This window comes from Triturus cristatus, chromosome 2_2, assembly GCF_964204655.1.
Source record: "Triturus cristatus chromosome 2_2, aTriCri1.1, whole genome shotgun sequence".
In the NCBI taxonomy this organism is placed as follows: domain Eukaryota; kingdom Metazoa; phylum Chordata; class Amphibia; order Caudata; family Salamandridae; genus Triturus; species Triturus cristatus.
In genome coordinates, this window is record NC_140582.1 from 224389920 (window position 1) to 224410612 (window position 20693).

At 47.5% G+C, this 20693-nt stretch overlaps 1 protein-coding gene across 1 annotated transcript in view; it reads left to right on the forward strand.

Moving 5' to 3' along the window:
- The window catches only part of SHOC1 (shortage in chiasmata 1), a 1571389-nt gene that overhangs the window by 611573 nt on the left and 939123 nt on the right, over positions 1-20693 (forward strand). The window contains exon 14 of the mRNA XM_085643056.1: positions 2571-2702. Coding sequence (XP_085499182.1) covers positions 2571-2702 — 132 coding nt within the window. The remainder of the gene's footprint in view (positions 1-2570; positions 2703-20693) is intronic.

The following is a 20693-nucleotide window of genomic DNA, read 5'->3' on the forward strand; positions in this document are numbered from 1 at the left end:
GTTTAGAACTAAAGATATAGTGGCCTCATTCTATGATGGTGGTATCTTTGCCTTGTACAAATATTGTATTGAACAATTCCTTCTATATTGGAATTGTATTATCACGAAAGACCTTATAAAATTCACCAGGCAGGGCGTCTTTTCCTGCTGCCTTAAAAGTACTGGTCCTTTTCAGTTGGTCACAAATTTCTTCAGCAGTAATTTCCTCCAGCAGAAGTTGACAATCTGAATCCAAAGTCCCTGTTAGGTGCTTATCTTTTAGCCATTCAGCTAATTCTGTGATATCCACCATAGCCGTTGTGTATAAAGTGTCTCAAATATTTTTAAGACACATGCCTCCATTTCATCTATTACCCTTGTTGACCACCACAAATTTGCTAACAACATTTCTCCCTCTATTGTGAAGCGTGCATAGCCTGGATGCATTAAAGACAGCGCACTGTTTTAGCACCTCAAAGATTTAAACTCATAATTATTAAGCTTTGATCTAAAACGAGAGAGAGAAAGAGATAACCCTGTAGTGGCTAAATTGCACAACGTGAAACCAGGAAACCTTTAATCTATCCCAGCTTCTACTTGACTACGTTGTGTGAGCTTAGGCAATTACTATTTTCACAGTGCATTCTTTTCCCTCATCATCATATGACAACACCTTGAAATATGTTCTTTCTAGGTGCGCACTGCACAAAAGCAAACTACTATACTGTTAGTCCAGCTATAGTAACACATCAGCCCATGTGTAGGGTGCAAAAGACTGCTGACTTTACTTTTGGTTGACTAATAGTGCTGTTGTCAGGGCAGCAGTAGTGGGGACATGAATGTTTCTAAGTTTGTGATAATCAGTTTATGATTAGAATTTATCACTTCTAAGAATTTACACTCAATCCAACGGTATAATTGAATGTACTAATCTGTAATGCTCTGCAAAGATCACATTATAAAGAAATTCACTATTTTGAATGCTGAAGAACATTTATCAGTTGTACTGTATTCTATGAGCCAAGAAACAGCAGACCCCTCAGAACCCCCTCCCAAAGCCCTCAAGGTCTACACTGCTCGTGGTGACCATGCAGGACACAGGAACCAACCAAATGCAAAATCAGTTGATTTTAAAGCAAGCGTTGGCTGACTAGGCATGCTTTAAATATGTTTATTTGCTTTGTTTATTTTTAAAGTAGTGTAAAGCAGGAAATGAGACTAGCTCAGCCCACAGCAACAAACCCTAACCCCACCAGCTGCAAAACTAGCCTTCACCCTCCCCACCCACCAGGAAAGCACCCTGTGTCAGGTAGTGCTACTCCAGGCCTGCTTCACTGCTTCATGTTTTCTTCTAAAACCTAGATCTGATGTTCATCATTCTTGCCTTCGCATCTGTTCATCGGCTATCATTGCGTACTGAATTAACCTTTCTCAGAATTTTTTCTACTGCCCCTATAGCTATAGTTGTCTGTGTGAGGAGCTTACAAGGTTTACTCTCCAGTCAGGAGGCACATTCTCTCTTGGGTGTTGAATGTCATCTTCACAAACGTGTGTTTACTCCACTCAAACGCAACACTAACTGCAGAGTTAAATAATTTGATTTGGAAGCTAACTTTTCTGCTACCATACCATAGCACATAAAAGTTAGCTACAGATCATCTGTGAAAGAGCACAGTTTTTCATAGAGTCAAGTTTGCATTCTAGGCTAACCATTCTGTATTATTTTGCCTCAACCCTCTTCAGTCAAATCAAGGTTTTACTCCACTTAAGACAAAAACATGTTAGCTTTGTTAGGAAACATTCTTAAATAAGATAGAGTGCACACTTCTTAAACTCATTACTACTTTGGTTAGGCAGCCAAAGATAATTTCTTAAGTAGAACAAGTTTCACTCAAAACCTTGTTTTGCTAAACCATTACATTTATACTTCTCATCATGGGTCTGTACATGGGTTCTTCTTGTTACTGTATCCTATTAGTTTTGAATAATGATGAAGGTCTCATCAAGAAGAAACATCATTTGTATTTGATGGTCGTTACAGGATCTCAGTGTATCAGCAGGTATATCATAACCAAATGATTATGAGTAACATATCCACAATGGAGATCTTCTGTTACAGGTAAACAGCGTAAGCTTTCAGGTGTTTCGATTTTAACGCCCTTGCATTTTCCAAAGTAAGCATGTCCTACAGCTTGTCCAAGAGTTGGTCTTTGAGCAGAATAACATACTCGGGGGCTGATTTAGATTTTGGTGGACAGGTTCCTCCATCACAACGGTAACGGATATCCTGTTCGCCAAAATATAAATCCCATTATGTCCCATGAGATATCCGTCACCATTGTGACTGAGTAACTTATCCGCCAAGATCTAAATCAGGCTCTTAGTTCTTTGCTCTATGTGCTACATTTTGTCCTTTCACCTTTATTTTTCAGAGTCAGTGAGTGATTCTGGTTGTCGGTATCCAAAATGGTACTCCAAGAACGAGCTCTTGTTTGGTGGTGTGGCTGATTGGTTAAATGATTGTTTCACTGCTTAGTTTGCTACTTACAGTCATGGTATTGCATAGCACTGAAGGCTCTGTTATGTTTCAGAAGTGGTGACTTCCGAGGCCAGTGGTTCTTTCCTCAAAGAGGACAACATTGTACATTGTGAAGATGCCTCTGAAGAAACAGCGGGAGCTCAAATTAAGCAAGACAACCTCCTAATTGAAATTCCTGCTTCAGGTATTGATTTATAACGTTCTGTATATGAGGCTATCAGCATATTTTACACTGTTTCATTATCAGAAGACAGTAATATATTAATAAATCGGGCAGACCAACATGTCTTAGCATTCCAACAATGTATGACTGCCTGGACTTGCATCTATGATAATAGATTCAGTAGTTAAAATATAATGGTGCTTTGTAAGTGAAACAGACAATATGATAGCTTAAGCTTAGTAACTTTGTGAGACTGCCTTCACATCCTCATTAGACTTTGGGATCCTCTCAGAGGGTGTCGAAACAGAAGTGCAAAGGGCTGAAACCAACTCTTTTTGTGGGCCCGCCTTGTAGAAGGGAAAAACATGATAGGGTGAGGGTAGCACTTCCTTCCCATGAGTTTGTCAAGACACTATTCTTGCCCTTAGTACCTTGTTAAATCTTTCATCTGAAAGAAACACGTTAGTTAGATTCCTCACCTTAGAATATCCCCAGGCGTCAGGCTGGATCCGGAAAGATTTTTGTAGCAATACCCCTTGCCGGCGCGCCTTCGGGCCCTGCGGGCTCGACTGGGTGAGCTCGCGTGCCGGCAGCTCCGGCCCCGGCGCCGTAGACGACTTCGGTCCCGACACCGCAGGTCCCCGAGGGATCCAGGCCTGGATCTCTGCCGGCGCCGGTCGACCTCACGACGCCTCCTCTGCCGGCGCCGACTCCGGTCCCGGCGCCGTTCCTCGGTTTAGCCCCGGTCCGGGCCCGACGCCGGCACGGCGCCGCTCGACGCTGCACCCGACGCCGATGGATGTGCCTTTCATCTACCGCCCGGCTCCGATCATTCCTCCTGTTTATCAGGAATCGGATGACGGGGCGACTGGGAGGGGTCTGAGGACCCTATGGCCAGACAGGCCCAACTTTCACAGGACTGGGCAGATGAACTGGGGGATGCCAGTGGTTTGGACAGCTCCCCGGACGCTGGTTTCATCTCTCCTCCTGTGGCCTTGGAGGAAGGTGCAGCTTTCTCAGTGGGGCTGCGCAAGGCGGCCGAAGCCCTGGGGCTCGAGTTGCCTGCTGTGGCCGTGAGAGCTAACATCCTCACAGAGGTGCTTCAACCATCAGCAAGCTCCACAGAGCCTCTGCTGCAGTTCAATGAGGCCATCATCGACGTTCTGCAGGGCACTTAGTCCAAGCCCTCCACAGTTCCTCCTGTGGATCGGAACGGGGCCCGACGCCACCGCCCTGCTCCGGGCGACCCCAGTTTCCTGTCCCAACACCCCACCCCCGAGAGTCTGGTTATCCAGGCCTCAACTTCCCAATCCTCCTTCCCGTCCGCTCCTTCCGGATCGGTAATCCAAGAGGTTGGAGCAGTTCGGAAAGAAGCTGTTCTCTTCCCTGAGTTTGGGTCTGCGGTCTTTGAACACCGCTTGCCTCTTGGACCGTTTCTCCCACTCTCTGTGGGAGGTGGTGGAGGACGTGCTGCACATGTGCCCGGAGGAGGCCCGGACACGTCTCTCCCAGGCGCTTGCTGACGGACGAGATGCAGCACGATATGCCATACGGTGTGGACTAGACATCACGGACTCGCTGGGTAGGGCGATTTCCACCACGGTGACGCTCCGGTGCCACGCCTGGCTGCGGTCCACGTCTTTCTCGGGGGATGTCCAGAGTACCCTCATGGATATGCCCTTTGATGGCACTCGCCTTTTTGGTGAGAAGGCGGATAGTGCGCTGGCTCGTTTCAAGGACTCCCGGGCTACGGCCAAGTCCTTGGGTCTCTCGGCCCGCGGCCGCAAACTTCCGCCTTTCGTCCCTTTCATGGCCAAGGAAGGGGCGCCTCGTCACGTCCGCCTAGCCACCGGCCGCAGAACCAACCTGCATGCGGTCGCGGACGTGGATTCTGCCGAGGCGGTACTGGAGGACAACGTGCCGGTCAGTTCACATCCACCCCGGCAGCATCCGCCTCAAATCCCTCCTAGTCCGAGCTTTCAGGCCCATTCCATGCCAGTGGGCGGCAGAGTTCGCCATCACCTGCTCCACTGGCGATCCATCACATCGGACAGGTGGGTGCTGCAAATCATCCGAAGGGGCTACACCCTCCCCTTCGAGACGACCCCTCCAGCCATGCCACCGCAGTGCCACCGTATGTCGGGGGATCACTTGAATCTTCTGCGGGAGGAAGTTACGGCCCTCTTGGCCAAAGAGGCCGTCGAGCGCGTTCCTGGTCCAGAAGTAGGTCGTGGTTGCTATTCCCACTACTTTCTGGTTCCCTAGAAAAGCAAAGGGGGCCTACGCCCTATCTTGGACCTCAGGAGCATCAATGCCTTCCTCCGGAAGGAACGGTTCAAGATGCTCACTTTAGCTCAGTTTCTGGCTGCCCTCGACCCTGGAGACTGGATGGTAGCGTTGGACTTGCAGGACGCCTATTTTCACATCCCCGTCCTGCCGGCCCACCGGCGTTACCTGCGGTTCACGGTGGGTCAGGAGCACTTTCAGTTCACCGTGCTCCCCTTCGGCCTCACCAGTGCCCCTCGAGTGTTCACGAAAGTGATGGCAGTGGTCGCAGCTCATCCGTGCAGATCGGGGGTTCCAGTCTTCCCTTATCTCGACGACTGGCTGTTGAAGGAGGGCTCGCCCCAGGCAGTCGTCTCCCACCTCCAGACTACGGCCGACCTCCTGCATTTGCTGGGGTTCTCCATCAATGTGCCAAAGTCACACCTGAGACCCTCCCAGAAGCTCCTCTTCATCAGAGCAGTTCTAGATTCGGCGCAGTTCCGGGCCTATCCTCCGGATCAGCGGGTCCGGGATATTCAGGCTCTGATTCCCATCTTTCGGCCTCTATCCTGGGTTTCGGTCGGGTTGGTGCTGCGGCTTCTGGGGCTGATGGCCTCCTGCATCCTGTTGGTGCATTACGCCAGGTGGCGAATGCAGGCTCTGCAGTGGGACCTGAAGTTTCAGTGGGCCCAGCATCGAGGCAATCTGTCCGACCATGTCTTGATCTCGGAGGGCACTGCGAAACAGTTGCAGTGGTGGCTCACGGACCGCGATTGGGTCAGGGGCAGATACCTCTTCCTACCCCAACCGGAGCATGTAGTAGTGACGGATGCGTCCCTCCTGGGATGGGGGGGCCATATGGGAGAGGCGGAGATCAGAGGCCTCTGGTCTCCGGCGGAGTCTCAACTCCATATCAACTTGTTGGAGCTGAGAGCGATCCGGCTTGCACTGAAAGCCTTCCTTCCCTCTGTCCGGGGAAGTGTCGTACAGGTGTTCACAGACAACACCACCGCCATGTGGTATTGCAACAAACAAGGCGGGGTGGGGCCGTGGACCCTTTGTCAGGAGGCTCTGCGCCTCTGGACATGGCTGGAACGTCAGGGCATCACCCTGGTGGTTCAACATCTGGCGGGCTCTCTGAACGCCAGAGCAGACTAACTCAGACGCCGGTGCATGATGGATCACGAACGTGGCGCAAGGTCTCTGTCTGCAGTGGGGAGAGCCTTGGTTAGATCTATTCGCCACCGAAGAGAACGCGCAATGTCAGCAGTTCTGCGCGTTGGAATTTCCAAGGCGCCACTCGCTCGGAGACGCTTTTCGTCGCGAGTGGAGTTGCGGTCTGTTGTACGCCTTTCCGTCTATACCTCTTCTGCCCAGAGTGCTGAAGAAGATCAGGCGCGACCGGGCCCAAGTCATCTTAGTGGCTCCGGATTGGGCACGAAGGTACTGGTATCCCGAGCTACTCAGTATGTCAATCGATCCTCCGGTACGACTGCCTCTTCAGGAGGACCTTCTGTCGCAGCAGCAGGGGACGGTCCTCCACCCGAACCTGTCCAGTCTCCACCTCCATGCGTGGAGATTGAGCGGCGACAGTTAATGCCATTTGACTTGCCTCCTGAAGTCTGCGATGTGATTCTGGCAGCCAGGCTTCCCTCCACACAATCGGTATACGCCTGCAGGTGGAACAAATTTGTGACATGACTACAGCAAAGGCTGTGGATCCCCTTTCCGCCCCTCTCTCTGAGGTTCTCCTCTTTCTTCTTTCTTTGGCCCAGCAGGGCTCTGCTCTGGGCACCTTGAAAGGTTAACTTTCTGCGATCTCTGCTTTCTTACGGCTTCCTGATCAGCCTTCTCTTTTCAAGTCCCCTGTTGTTTCGCGTTTTCTTAAAGGCATTACTCACATGTTCCCTCCTGTCCCCTTCGTAATGCCTCAGGGGGATTTGAATCTTATCTTGGCCTTTCTGATGTGTGCTCCCTTTGAGCCTCTTCACAATTGTCCCCTTCGTCTTCTGACTCTTAAGACTGCTTTCCTGGTAGCTATCACCTCGGCTAGACGGGTGAGTGAGCTCCAGGCTCTGTCATCTAGGCCTCCTCTTCTTTCTGTTCATCCGGACAAGGTTGTCCTCCGGACTCGTCCTTCTTTTCTTCCAAAAGTGATGACCCCCTTTCACATCGGGCAATCTGTTACATTGCCCACCTTCTTTCCGCCTCCGCATCCTTCGAAAGAGGAAGAGAGGCTCCACCGTCTGGACCACAAACGTGCGCTGTCCTTTTATTTGGACCGCACCGGACAGTTCCGGGTGGACAACCAACTTTTTGTTGGATACGTAGGTGCTAAGAAGGGGAGGGCTGTACATAAGCGGACCATCTCACGGTGGGTCGTATTGTGTATAAAGGTTTGTTACTCCTTGGCGAAAAAGGACCCTCCTGTTGGGCTGAGAGCCCATTCCACCCGGGCCACAGCGGCGACTACTGCCCTGGGACGGGGAGTTCCCTTGCAGGACATCTGTCAGGCGGCGACGTGGGCTTAACTGCACACGTTCGTCAAGCACTATTGCCTGGACAGCCAAGTCCGGAGAGATGGCTTCTTTGGCCATTCTGTTCTCCAGGACTTTCTGGTGTGATCTTGGTTCGCCGACCCACCACCGGGGTTGGTATTGCTGGGGTATCTATTCTAAGGTGAGGAATCTAACTAACGTGTTTCTTTCAGATGAACAAGTTACTTACCTTCTGTAATTATGTATCTGTAAGAAACATTAGTTAGTTAGATTCCTCACCGACCCACCCATCCTCCCCGTTCTGCGAACCAACATTTAGGGTTAAGGCCATCCTGTTCAGGGCCCTAGACTTTTTGGCACCAGTGTCGATCTCTTGCATGGCTCTGCGTTCCTGGCGCGGAAAGCTATGTACAAGAACTGACGTCAGCGCGCGAGGGCGGCGTCTAAGTACTCCGACGTCATTCCGGCGCACGACGCCAACGACGGACGCGGAGCCGCAGACGATGCCTAGCGACGCGCAAGGGGTATTGCTACAAAAATCTTTCCGGATCCAGCCTGATGCCTGGGGATATTCTAAGGTGAGGAATCTAACTAACTAATGTTTCTTACAGATACATAGTTACCGAAGGTAAGTAACTTGTTCAACAAAGCAATTCATTTGGGAGTGAAAGGCAGTGAATAACTGAGAGCAAAGACTCTACCCCACAAAATGAAGAGACTGATCATCATTGGAACTGGCTACTTGTTTTCCAAACAAACTTAAATCAAACTGTTCGGTATTGTGACAAATTGTAAATTAGTTTTTCCATCATGGAATTTTCTTTGACATTTATGAAAAGCACAATATCACTGTCCTTTCTTCAGAACCTAAAGCTCTTTGCAGATAAATAACATTTTCACTGAAAACAAATTGAAGGTAAATAATGCCTATAAGTATCTGCTATTCCTGGCTTTTCAAAGCTGCAAGGAAAGGCCTCTTTCTGCATGATCACCCCCCACAGATTTGGACTGATGCTGCTGGTTTTTCAACTCTGAAAGTGCACTGAAGCCTACTAACCATACCTCAGTGCCAGTGCACTTACCCTTAAAAGTGTATGTATTATTGGTTTATACCCTGTTGGCATAAGCTAACTTACTTATAAGTCCCTACAGTATGGTACCAGGGGTACCAAGGGCCTGTACGTTAAGGTGTCCCTCATGGACTGCAGCACTTATCGCGCCACCCTGATTGTGACAAAGTAAAACATGTCTCTCAGCCTGCCTCTGCAGACTGGTAGAGCACCTTTAAACTGCTATGCTATGTCAACTTTGCCATTCAAAGAAATTACAAAGTCCAGACTTCCCTTTTGAAAATATATGTCACCCCTAAGGTAGCCCTACCGAGCCCTAAGGCAGAGTGCTGTATATTAAAAGGTAGGCCATATGTCCTTACAGTAAACACCCCAAGTTGTCATTTTTATTGTAGAGATCCTAGTAGCCCCATTGGCAAGTACAGAGTTACATGCTGACAACTCAGCTGTGCTAACTTCTGAATGGGACTACTAAAGTTGGTACTTGAAGGTATCAAAAGACTTGTTACATTAAACTGGACTTGATGCCTTAGTCAAGGTTAATGTAACTTTTCTGTAAAAGCAACTGTTAGGAAGTTGCCACTCTGTTGCCTAAGTTTTTCAGTGGCCATTTACAGATACTGACCACAAGACAGCCTTCTTCATTCCCGGGAAGAAGTGTGAATGACTCACAGGAAATGGCAAAATAGAGGCCAGCCATTGGAGGAAGTGGCAGGAAGCCACATGGAGTATGAGCCCAGAAAGTAAGCTTCGATGGCGAAGGGCAAATGGTGGACATACATGAGAGGGCATGCTCTTTTATCCTGTTAGACAGCTTGGTGTCTGGGACAGGGAGTGGAAATCAGTTGTCAAACTGGTTTTCCTGTGGGTGTGTAGCCCTTAGGTAGCCACAACTCTAGGGTGGACTACCAAGCTCCACACACCGAGAGAAGGGCTGTGCTTGTGATGCCTGGCTTGAGGAAAAGTAGCCTCTAAACCCAACACAGAAGAAGTGACTCCAAGGGTCAGTTGACTGACTTCCTGTTACCAGCTACAAGGTCACAACAAGCTGAAGAAGTCCACCTGGCTAGTTCATAGCCACCATTGCTTGATCAGCACTGTCCGCAAGCGTGCAGCCTGGAAGACTGAGAACCAATGCTGAAAAGTTGCACCAGAGTCTGAAGAAGAGAGAATTGTCGGAGTGCAGTTTGGTTGCTCAAAAAGGACACTTACTTGCACCGAAGGGAACCACTGAGATGTTTGTGATTGGAGACCAGTAGTCCAGTGGCATCTGGACTTTTGCTGGACCTAACAGAACTCAAGGGACATTGACCCTTGAGGCCAACGTCTCCCCACCAAGACCTTGGACCATAGAGTAGCCTGAGGAAAACCCAGCCTAACCCCACGTAATCCTCAGCATCATACAACATCTTCAGCATCCTGTATCCCTTGCATCAGGACCACTCTTTTGATGTCCGTGAAGAATCACCCATAGAATTTGGAATTGGACTTGAGACTGCCTTGGTGACAAGGCAACTGTTCTAGAATTCCTCACTGGCCCCCTTGACTTGTTCCCTGCTGGAGTTGGTCACCCAAAGTGGGCCTGGGTATCCAAACACAAATTTATAAAAGCTTTACAAAGTTTCCAAAGTTTCCGATAACTGCTGTAGTTACCAATGCTTGTTGACAATTTGAGTGAAAAGCAGCTATTTTTGCGCTTTTCTTAAAAATCTATATAAAAATTCATACAAATAATATCTATTTTTATAAATTGGTGTTGGAAATATTTTGTGTTGTGTGACTTTCTTATTCAGTTGTTCTGGTGCTGCTAAAGCTTTGCATTTGCTCCTTTGTTTAAGCCTGACTGATCAAACCCACAGCTACCCAGGGTTGAGCTAAAGGTTTTACAAATGACTGGACCCAGGATGGTATCTTGAGTGTATTAAAGGGTGAGTTCACACAACCACATCATGTAATACACTAATTTCCTCACAGAAGGTTATTATCTTCAAAATTGTTTGCTCAATTAGATTTCACTCTCACACCACCCTGAAATCTTTTAAAAAACGAACAAGACTTTGGTGCTCCTAGATATAAGCTTTCATATATGTGAATGTTTCCACTGCCTTTTAAGGATTTTTAAAGCTGCAGAGTCGCAGAATGCACAGCAGTTTAAATAAGGCAGTTACTTATTTTGCTCACTGAGCAATGATCTATAAACAGCCTGTCCAAGGCTTATTTTTCACTGGAGAAACCATTCCATTTTGAATTTGATGACATGGCTCGACATCTAGGAGCATTTGCAAGAAACTTGCTGTCATGCATGCTGCCTGTTGCAGGATTGGCCGAGTGCGTTGGGGGCAGAGCTTCGTAGGGATATCTATGGCGTGCGACGGGCAGGAACCTGCTGGTTGTTCTAGCTGTTTTCTGAAACCACAGCTTCCTCCCTTTGCATCACCTAAAGTGCTTCCGAGTTCTCCTTGCCAAATGCTGCTCCTTCCACACGCTTCTCTTGTCGGGGAGGATCTTGTCGTGCCTCGTCGGTACCGTATCTGTGGGACTTCCTGCCTCTAGATTCTGGCTGTTAGTATCATGCTCCAGTAATGACACAAAAAAGAAAAAGTATCAAGTCCACAATACAGTTTCGGGTAATGCGCTAGTGCGCGGATATAGTGCTAACCCTGAATCCTTTTATGTTACTGCGTGGTACTTGGCTGACTTGTGTTTTTCTGATCTGCCCTGGATGTAAATGGACTCTTCTGATCTTCTTACTACAAGGAAACAAACACAGAACATCGTTAGCTGATTAATTGCAATTTATGACTTTTGAGTTTTCACAAGCACATCAGATTTTTGGATTAGGCTTATTTGTGTGTTATTGTTTTTGACTCTAGCTATTTGGCTGATGTATTGGGCGCATGAAGTAGTGTGCTACATGTATACACAAGTATATTTATATGTTGTTCTTCCCTGTGCACTCTCCAGCCATGCCATATGCATTCGCCAGTAGGTAGTTATAGTTAGGACCTAGTTTCCAAAGGAAAAGCATTTTTTTACTTGCCTATAACTTTGGAATTGTTTGACCAATCTTCATGAAATTTTCCCCAAAAGGGTCAAGGCAGGTTCTGTGCGTCATGGAAAGTTTGGGGCTGATGGATGCAGTGGGGACCGAGAAATAGGAGCGCAAAATAAGGTTGCATTTGTAATGCTAATTCTCTTAGGAATGGGTTGTCGAACCTACAGCTCAAACTGCTGGACGGAATTACACCAAATTTGACAGAAAGGTACATGTTGTTATGCAGATTGTGCTTTTTGTTACTTAGTGATATCTCTGGCCGTGGATATTTCGCGATCGCTCATGAATACACCCGCCAATGGGAATGCTGTGATTGGCTGGGCTCCACCTGAACAGAAAGTTGCGGCTGTGGCTATCGATCAGAACGGTTCCCGGGGCTAACAATTTTGGTGAAAACTAACATAAGAGGTCAGGCTTGAGGTACTCTGACCACACGTTTGAGAAATGGGGGTGTTAGTGACACAAGTTATGTGTCTAAAATAGATTTTTTTAATCGTGCACGATATTCGTGATGATGACGCGACTGCCAGCGCCCCCGTGTACCGTCGCGGGGACATTGCGAATATCGCTGCGATACCGCAAATATTGGTGGAAATGTAAAACACAATGTATCTATATCTATATACACACCCGCACTGGTCACAGTCAGACTCTTGTACTTACTCATATATCAACTCAGACACTCATACACCCACACACATACCCACTCAGACACTAATGCACCCACTCGCAGACTCACTCAGAGACTCATGTGTCCTCACATAAGCATTTAGAGGCTCATACACCCACTTACAGATGCACTCAGAGACTCATGCGCCTATTCACATACATAGTTAGAGACTTATACACCCACTCACAGACCCACTTAAAGACTCAGGCACCCAGTCACAGATACACTGAGACACTTATGCAGTGACTCATAAACCCACTGAGACACTTAAGCTTCCACTCACCTACTCACTGATAGACAGACTTACTTAGACAGTTATGCACCCACTCGTAGTTCCAGTCGCAGACTAATGTACTCATTCACATACCCACTCAGACATTCATACATACCCACACAGACATTCACACACCCACTCACATACCCAGTCAGAGACTTATAGACCCACTCACAAACTCATTCAAAGACTCATGCACCCATTCATATACCTACTCAAGGAGTTATGCACCTACTTATAGACCTACTGAAGGACTCATGCAGCCAGTCACTGACCCACTTATGCACCTATTCACATAACCCAGTGAATCATTAATACACACTGTTATAGAGATAGTGAGAGACTGAAAAATGTTTTTATAGATTTATTTATATACTGATTTATCTGGCTTGATAGTTAGTATGAATTATATAGTTGTTATTTTTTAATGTGATGTAGCTATTGAATTCTTGCTTTTGCTTTGCATTTCACTACATCTTCGTGGTGATCGTGGGCACTGATGTCATCCCAAGTCCCGGCGTCACCGCAAAAATGGAAATAGGTTTTAGAGATGGGTTTTATAGAAACTCATTTGAAAAACGTGACTTTAAACAATACAGTAATAAACCCCTAGTGTGTAAAATACTGTAATATGTGTGCATATATGTGTTTTACACTTCATGGAAAAGACACGAATGTCGTGGCTACCGATGTCATCACAGGGTCCAGTGTCGCAGTGAACAAGGAAAATGCATTTTTGATGTCGTTTTTCAGAAAATGAATATAAAGGGGAAAGATAAAATCAATATCGTACTAAACAGCTAGACTCAAACTTTATGTTAAAGACGTCTATATATGTGTTTAACACTTTGTCAAAAACACACAGTAATCGTGACTACCAACATGATCACGACCTAATTAATATATTGCTAAACTACTACAGTGAAACTTTATGTAAAATATGTCTTTATATATGTTTTACCACTTTCTCAAAAACACATGATATTCGCTGTGTGTTCTCTGTGATCGCAACATCATCTCGAAAACCAAAAATATCTTGAAATAAAATGATTAATGTACTTTAAAAAAAATAGATGACAAATACAACGATAAGTGGTGCAGATGTAATGATCAATATCTAATTATATAAAAATATACAATAACATTATAGTTATGAAATAGATTTTAAAAAACCTTAGAAATTGACTGAAAAAAACAAAGGTTACAGGGATATTATAGTTAGGAAATAGAATTAAAAAACCCTCAGACATTCACTGTAAAAACCAAAGGTTACAGGGATGTTATAGTTAGGCTGACAATTCACTTATACAAAACCAGAACGCCACCGGTAACGCTACCACAAATACCGTAGAGGTGTCGCACACGGACCTGACGCATATAACCGAATTTTGTATTTACTGGGGGCATAATACTGAAACAGAACACGCCGGATTCGTACTTGGAACATTGTGAATACATTTTCAGCATTGGTGATACTCATGCACAGAGCAAAGAAATGAGTTAGAGTGGTCTACTGGCCACACTGATTAAGCACGGCTATGCTTACTATTGATTCTCAGAGAAAACTACAGCCCTGATGAAGCCGTTAAATCCGACGAAACACATGTTGGCTACTTGAACACTGAAAACGATCTGCAATAAAAGATCTCTGGAGTCCAAGATTTAGATGACCACAACTCTCGTGTGGAATTTAGAATTATTCAAGAATATAAGCTTAATGAATACTAAATTGTGAAAACCTTTTGATATATAATTTGTACGTAGTGTGTGCCTAAGATTTGTTTTGACTTTGTTAAGGACTCCTCTTCTTTAGGATGTCTGATTAGGAGGGTAGGGTAAACACTCCTCCCTTGTGTGCACCACTCTCCAAATACCTGGTTTAAGATATTGTGTCGAATTGCCAGGTGAGAGTCATTGTGTTGATCCCGCATTTACCCATGCTATTGATGTCTAAATATATGTTTTACACTTTCTCAAAAACACATGATATTCGCTGTGTGTCCTCTGTGATCGCAACATTATCCCGAAAACCAAAAATATCTTGAAATAAAATGATTAATGTAATTTTTAAATAAATAGATGACAAATGCAACAATAGGTGGTTCAGATGTAATGATCAATATCTAATTATATAAAAAAATACAATGACGTTATAGTTATGAAATAGTTTTTAAAAAACCTTAGAAATTCACTGAAAAAAACAAAGGTTACAGGAACATTAAAGTTAGGAAATAAAATGTAAAAAATCTTAGAAATTCACTGAAAAAACCAAAGGTTACAGGGACGTTATAGTTATGCTGACATTTCATGTATACAAAACCAGAGAAATTCAGCAGTTATAGATACCTCCCTCATGACATAGTCAATGACATCACTGATGACATCTCAAATGACATCACTGATGTCTCCGAAGAACTCTTAGCAATCCCGCTGTGTGGGACTTACTGGAGGTAACAGGAGGGGTTGTTTGCCTCTTAGGACCATCAGCAGCCAAGGGGACTTCATCCCCCAACTAGTAGTGTGCCAGGAGGCATCTTTGCAGAATGGTAGAGAAAAGGGGCGGGCCACTGAGACCTCTCAGCAATCCCACAGTGTGGGACTTACTGAAGTTAACAGAAGTGGTAGTTGGCCCACAAGGAAGTCTCGGGGGGGGGGCAATAACTCCTCCTGTTGCCTCCAGTAAGTCCCACACAGCGCAGTTGCTTAGAGGTCTTTGGAGGCAGCACTCCCTTTCTCCACCACACTGCAAACGCGCATCCTGGCGCACTGATAGTTGGGAGATGAAGTCCCCTTTGCTCCAGATGGTCCTTGGTGGCCAACAAACCCTCCTGTTCCCTCCAGTATGGCCAAACAGCGGGATTGCTGAGAGGTCATCAGAGGCCAAGCCCCCTTTACCTACCACTTTACAAACACGGAATTCATTGCCTAAACAGTAGTGCACCAGGAGGCAATTTTGCAGAATGGTGGAGAAAGGGACGGGCCTCCAGCGACTTGCAGGTTGTTTTTTTTTTTTTTAAGAATTGCTTTATTTTTTAATGAGGAGGTAGGCCGTGTGTCCCCCCGCCACATGCCGATTACGGTCCCTGGGACCCCATCCCCCAGGGTCTGGCCTCTATGCTGGGAGCTCTGGTCCATCCCAGGGCACCCAATCATTTTTGTTGGGAACCATGAGGGAGCCTGAATGCCCGTGGTCCCTGAGCAGAGTATGCCTTGGCTTGGCAGGAGTGGTAATGCTCCTGCAAAGCCATAGCAAACTGCAGTGTCCTGGGGGTGGGCACTCAAGGACATAGTTAAAGCCGGCCCTGGGGTTGGGGGTCCCCAGGGCCATGTATGGCTCCAGTAGGGGGCCACGCGGGCCCCTCCTTTCTTTCTATTTTCCCTGGGGAGGTTGTTGTCCCCAGGGCTGTGGGGCGCCGTGCACCCCCTGCATTATTTCAAATTAAAGTCCCGGAGGCTTAATTTATAAAATTATAAGCCCTGGAGAGGTGGTGGTCCCTGGGCAGTGGGGGAGACCGTACGGTCCTCTCCCGCATTGTTTTTTAGAAAGAAGCCCTGGGGAGGTGGTCCCCAGGACATTAGGAAGCTAGCAAGCCCCAGGAGGGGGAGCCATGTGCACCCCCTCCTATATCTGCATAATGCCCCTTGGACCTGGCCCACTCGGGCCGATCATGAACGAAGCGTGGAAGACAGATTTGTTTAAAAAAATATATTTTGGCCGGAACTGCGTATCCCGCCGAAAATGTTAAAGAAATGCTTTGCTTGGCCCTGTGGGTCCCAGTGGGACCCCAAGAGGCCTAGGGGGGCTCAGGCTGTTTCTACCCTGCCCGTTCACTTTTTCTTTTTACTTTTGTTTGTGGGACTCGGTTCAAACGAGTCCCAAGATGGCTGCCCACATTTCCTGGTTGAGGTGTTGGCAGCCAATCAAATTTCAGGAGGGTTTCGGTAGGATTTTGGGCTCCCAGATATCTATATTTTTTAAACTTAAATATCTCTGAAACTACTGAACAGATTTACACAAAAAGCATGCTTTCTGGACCAACATCTAGCTCTCTGCCAAATTTGGTGTAATTCCGTTCAGCAGGTCGGGCTGTAGTCGTGTTCAAAAAATGAAAAATCCTCATAAACATAACATGGGGAAAACAAGTTTTGGGGCCCCCTTTTTTCTCGGTCTCCTATTGACGGATCACTCCAAAACTTTCAACACAGTAGCTGTACCAAAAATGTTTTTTTTTAAGTTTTGTGAAGATCCATCGAGCGGCGCCAAAGTTATTGGCAAAAAAAAGCTTTTCCTGTGGAAACTTTGGCCTCAACTATAACTACCTACTGTTGGCCGCCTGTAGGTAATATATAGTTTAGCATGTTCCATCAATCTTGAACTGAAATCTTTGGGTCACTAACTTTATTTTTTAGTATGTTGTAGGAAGCTGCCTCTGTATATATTTTTCCAAAAAGAGGTATAGTGTGCACAGAGTCGAGTGAGTCCCCAAAGTTATGGCAGAGGTTAAAGTAGATATAACCTTACTCTCAATTTAGTGGTAGCTGGGCTGAGAAGTTTGGTTTTATCAGAGGGTAGTGTGAATGCATTTGGTGTACATACTCATACAAGGCAGAAACACACACTCAATGACTGACTGTAGGTCAATGTTTGTAGAAAAAATATTACTTTAGTTACTTTCATTTCTAGGAACCAAGTTGAACTCAGTTACAAGCAAGTACTTTTTTGCAATACTCAAATTACTGGCAATAGCAATAGATTTGTATAGCAGCAATCAATACTTTGCTTGTGCATGAAATGCTTTTCAGTACAGAACGAGATACTTTGTATACAGGACCACACTTAGCACAGTACAGTGAGAGACCAATGCAATCCTACGGGAAAAAGACAGATCAGTAACTTACAGATAAGTAAACGGTTATCGAGTTCAGTCTCCTGGGGTTTGGGTCAACACTTAGCCAGGGTCTGACCAAGGTAGGTACTGCTCCACCAGTGGCACTGGGGCGGCCGGGTGCAGAGTACAAAGGAGGCATCAGGAGTCCTGTTGAAACCAGTGGAGATCCTCGATCAGGCAAAAGAGCTGCTGGTTTGCTTCCGAAGGTTGGCTGAAGGAATGCCATGACTGGAGAGGTAAGATGCAGTCGGTTGGGCAGACCAAGGCTGAGGGGGGGGGGGTCTGCGGGTGCAGGGGCATCTTTTGGCGTCGGGTTTGTCTCATCAGATCCAGTCCCGGTCGGGGGGGCCCTTCAGGTTGAGGCTGCAGGAATCAAGGGGGAGGTCAGGAGAGGTCATCCAAGGCTGGATCTAGGGTCAGGATCGCTGGGGAGACTTCACTGGGTCAGTTGGCCACCTGGACTCGGGCAAGGGCATCAGTTGCAGAGTGGTGCAAGTGTTGCAGATCTGCCGGGATCCTGGAGGCTTGGAGTTGATTTCTTTGCACCACAAATCCAGTGTCCATGAGATACAAGAGTCTTTGTTGAAGTCAGCAGGGTTTCTTGAGATGCTGGCTGTGGGCCACGCTGCTTTCTTGGAACAGGGTCGCTGGAGGAGGAGACAGGCCGGTAGGGCTGGGGCCAAGTCAGTCGTCGTCGTCTTCTTCTCCACTGTTGTACGTCTCTTCAGGCCTTCTTCGTAGGTCATCGAATCTGCGGAACATAGCTCAGGGGAGCCCTTGAATACTAAATTTAAGGGCGTTACTGAGGGCGGGGGGCAGTAGAATTTCCAAGAGAGGGGTTCAGCTCCTGGCGACTCTAGGGGGTGGCAGGCTATGGTGGGCACTCCTACTCTGCTTACTAATTTTCCTACCTTGCATGCCACCATAAGTGGGGTCTAGACAGGGAGGTGGGCATCACCACTAGTTGGGGAGCTGCCCAAATCAGCACATCACAAGGTGAGAGCCTTTGAGGTTCACCGCCAAGTGTTGCTGTTCCTGTTCCTGCCAGGGGGAGGTGTGAAGCACCTCCACCCAGAGCAGGCTTTGTTTCTGACCTCCGAGAGCTCAAAGGCTCTCACCCCATTAGGTCAGAAACCTGTCTTGTGGTGGCTGGCTGGCAGGGACCAGTCAGCCAATACACTAGAAAGTGGTTGTTTTTCAGAAGGCATCTCTAAGATGCCGTATGAGTGCATTTTATAATAAATCCAACACTGGCATCAGTGTGGGTTATCATGCTAAGAAGTTTGGTACCAAACTTCTCAGTTTTCAGCAAAGTCATCATGGAGCTGTGGAGTTCGTGTTGACCAGCTACCAGCCCATATACTCAAAATGGCTTCATTGTACTTACAATGTCTTCAAATGGCATAGACACTGTAGGGGCATATTGCTCCGACAGCTATGCCCTCACATGTGGTATGGTACACCATGCCTTAGAGCTTTAAAGCCTGCTAGAGGGGTGGCTTACCCATGCCACAGGCAGTGTGGGTGGGCATGGCCCTCAGGGATGTGTGCCATGCCGACTCTTCAGTTTGGTCTGCAACACAACACGCAGCCTACAATGGCAGTGTGTGTGTGTTGAGGTGAGGGGTCTCTGAGGGTGACATAATATGTGCTGCAGCCCTCAGAGGCCCTCTCTGGTCACAAAGCCCTTGGTACCAGGGGTACCTTTTACAAGGGACTTACATGTTGCCCAGAGGTATGCTAATTGTGGAATCAAAGGTACAGTTTTGGGAAAGAACACAGGCCTTGGGAACCTGATTGGCAGGGACCCAGGGCACACTCAGTCAAGTTAGCATCAGTTATCTGGCAAAAAGTTAGGGGCACAGCAGCTGAATCAAAAAGGGGAAGTTTTTTTAAATATTTGTTAAGATTCATCGAGCGGAGCCAAAGTTATTGGCAAAACAAAAAATGCTTTTCCTTAGGAAATTTTGGTCCTAACTATAACTACCTACTGACGACCGCCAGTAGGTAATATATAGTTCAGCATGTTCCATCATTCTTGAACTGAACTCTTTGGGTCACAAACTGCATTTTTTAGTATGTAAAATGTTACTATTCACATTTTATAAAGTGCAGTTCATAAACCTACAGACAGAGGCCTCTGCCTCCCCTATTTTTTCTTTGGATGTCTGCCATGGTATGGAATCAGAAAACAAACATAAATATATATATACGAAAGAAACACGTTAGTTAGATTCCTCACCTTAGAATATCCCCAGGCGTCAGGCTGGATCCGGAAAGATTTTTGTAGCAATACCCCTTGCGCGTCGGTAGGCGTCGTCTGCGGCTCCGCATCGTGCACCGGAATGACTTCGTCAGAGTACTTAGACGCCACCCTCGCGCGCTGACGTCAGTTCTTCTTTTTTCCGTGCCAGTAAGCGCCGATCCGGGAAGAGCTTACCCCTAGTAATTTTTTGACTAACTTTTTTGACTTCTTTTGGTCTATCGACTCGACTCTGGTGCCGGTAGGATGCCTGGTTTCAAGGCCTGTGACGCCTGTCATCGCCTGATGTCAGTGACGGATCACCATCGCCGGTGCCTGTATTGCCTGGGGCCCGACCATGACGCGGAGTCGTGCCTCGATTGCAAGGCCTTGACGTCGAAAGCTAGGCGGGAGCGGTCCCGTAAGCTTCTCGAGCTTCGGCACTCGGCTCCGCGTCGCTCTCGGTCCCAGTCCAGGAGGAGGTCCAAGGACCGATCACGGAGCCGCAGTCATCGTCATCGCTCGTCGGGGTCTTCGCGTAAGTCGAAGCACTCCAAGATGTCCAAGAGACGACATTGCTCTATGGACTCCCCTCGCCGGTCGCCCGACTCGGCTGAGGGTCAGGGTAGTCCCACCCCCGCGGCTCCTTCGTCAACGCCTGTAGGCACGTCTTCGGGCCCCGCAGGTTCGCCTGGGCAACCTCGCGTGCCGGCGGCTCCGGCCCCGACGCCGTTTACGGCTCCGGCCCGACGCCGCAGGTCCCCGAGGGATCCAGGCCTGGATCTTGGTCAGCGCCGGTCGACCTCACGACGCCTCCTCCGCCGGCGCCGACACCGGTTCCACCTCCGGCGCCGTCTCCGGACGACGCCATTCCCCGGTTCAGCCCCGGTCCAGACCCGACGCCGGTACAGCGCCGTCCGGCGCCGCACCCAACGTCGATGGATGACCATTTCATCTACCGTCCGGCTCCGATCGTTCCTCCTGTTTATCAGGAATCGGATGACGGGGGCGACTGGGAGGAGTCTGAGGACCCTATGGCCCTCCAGGGT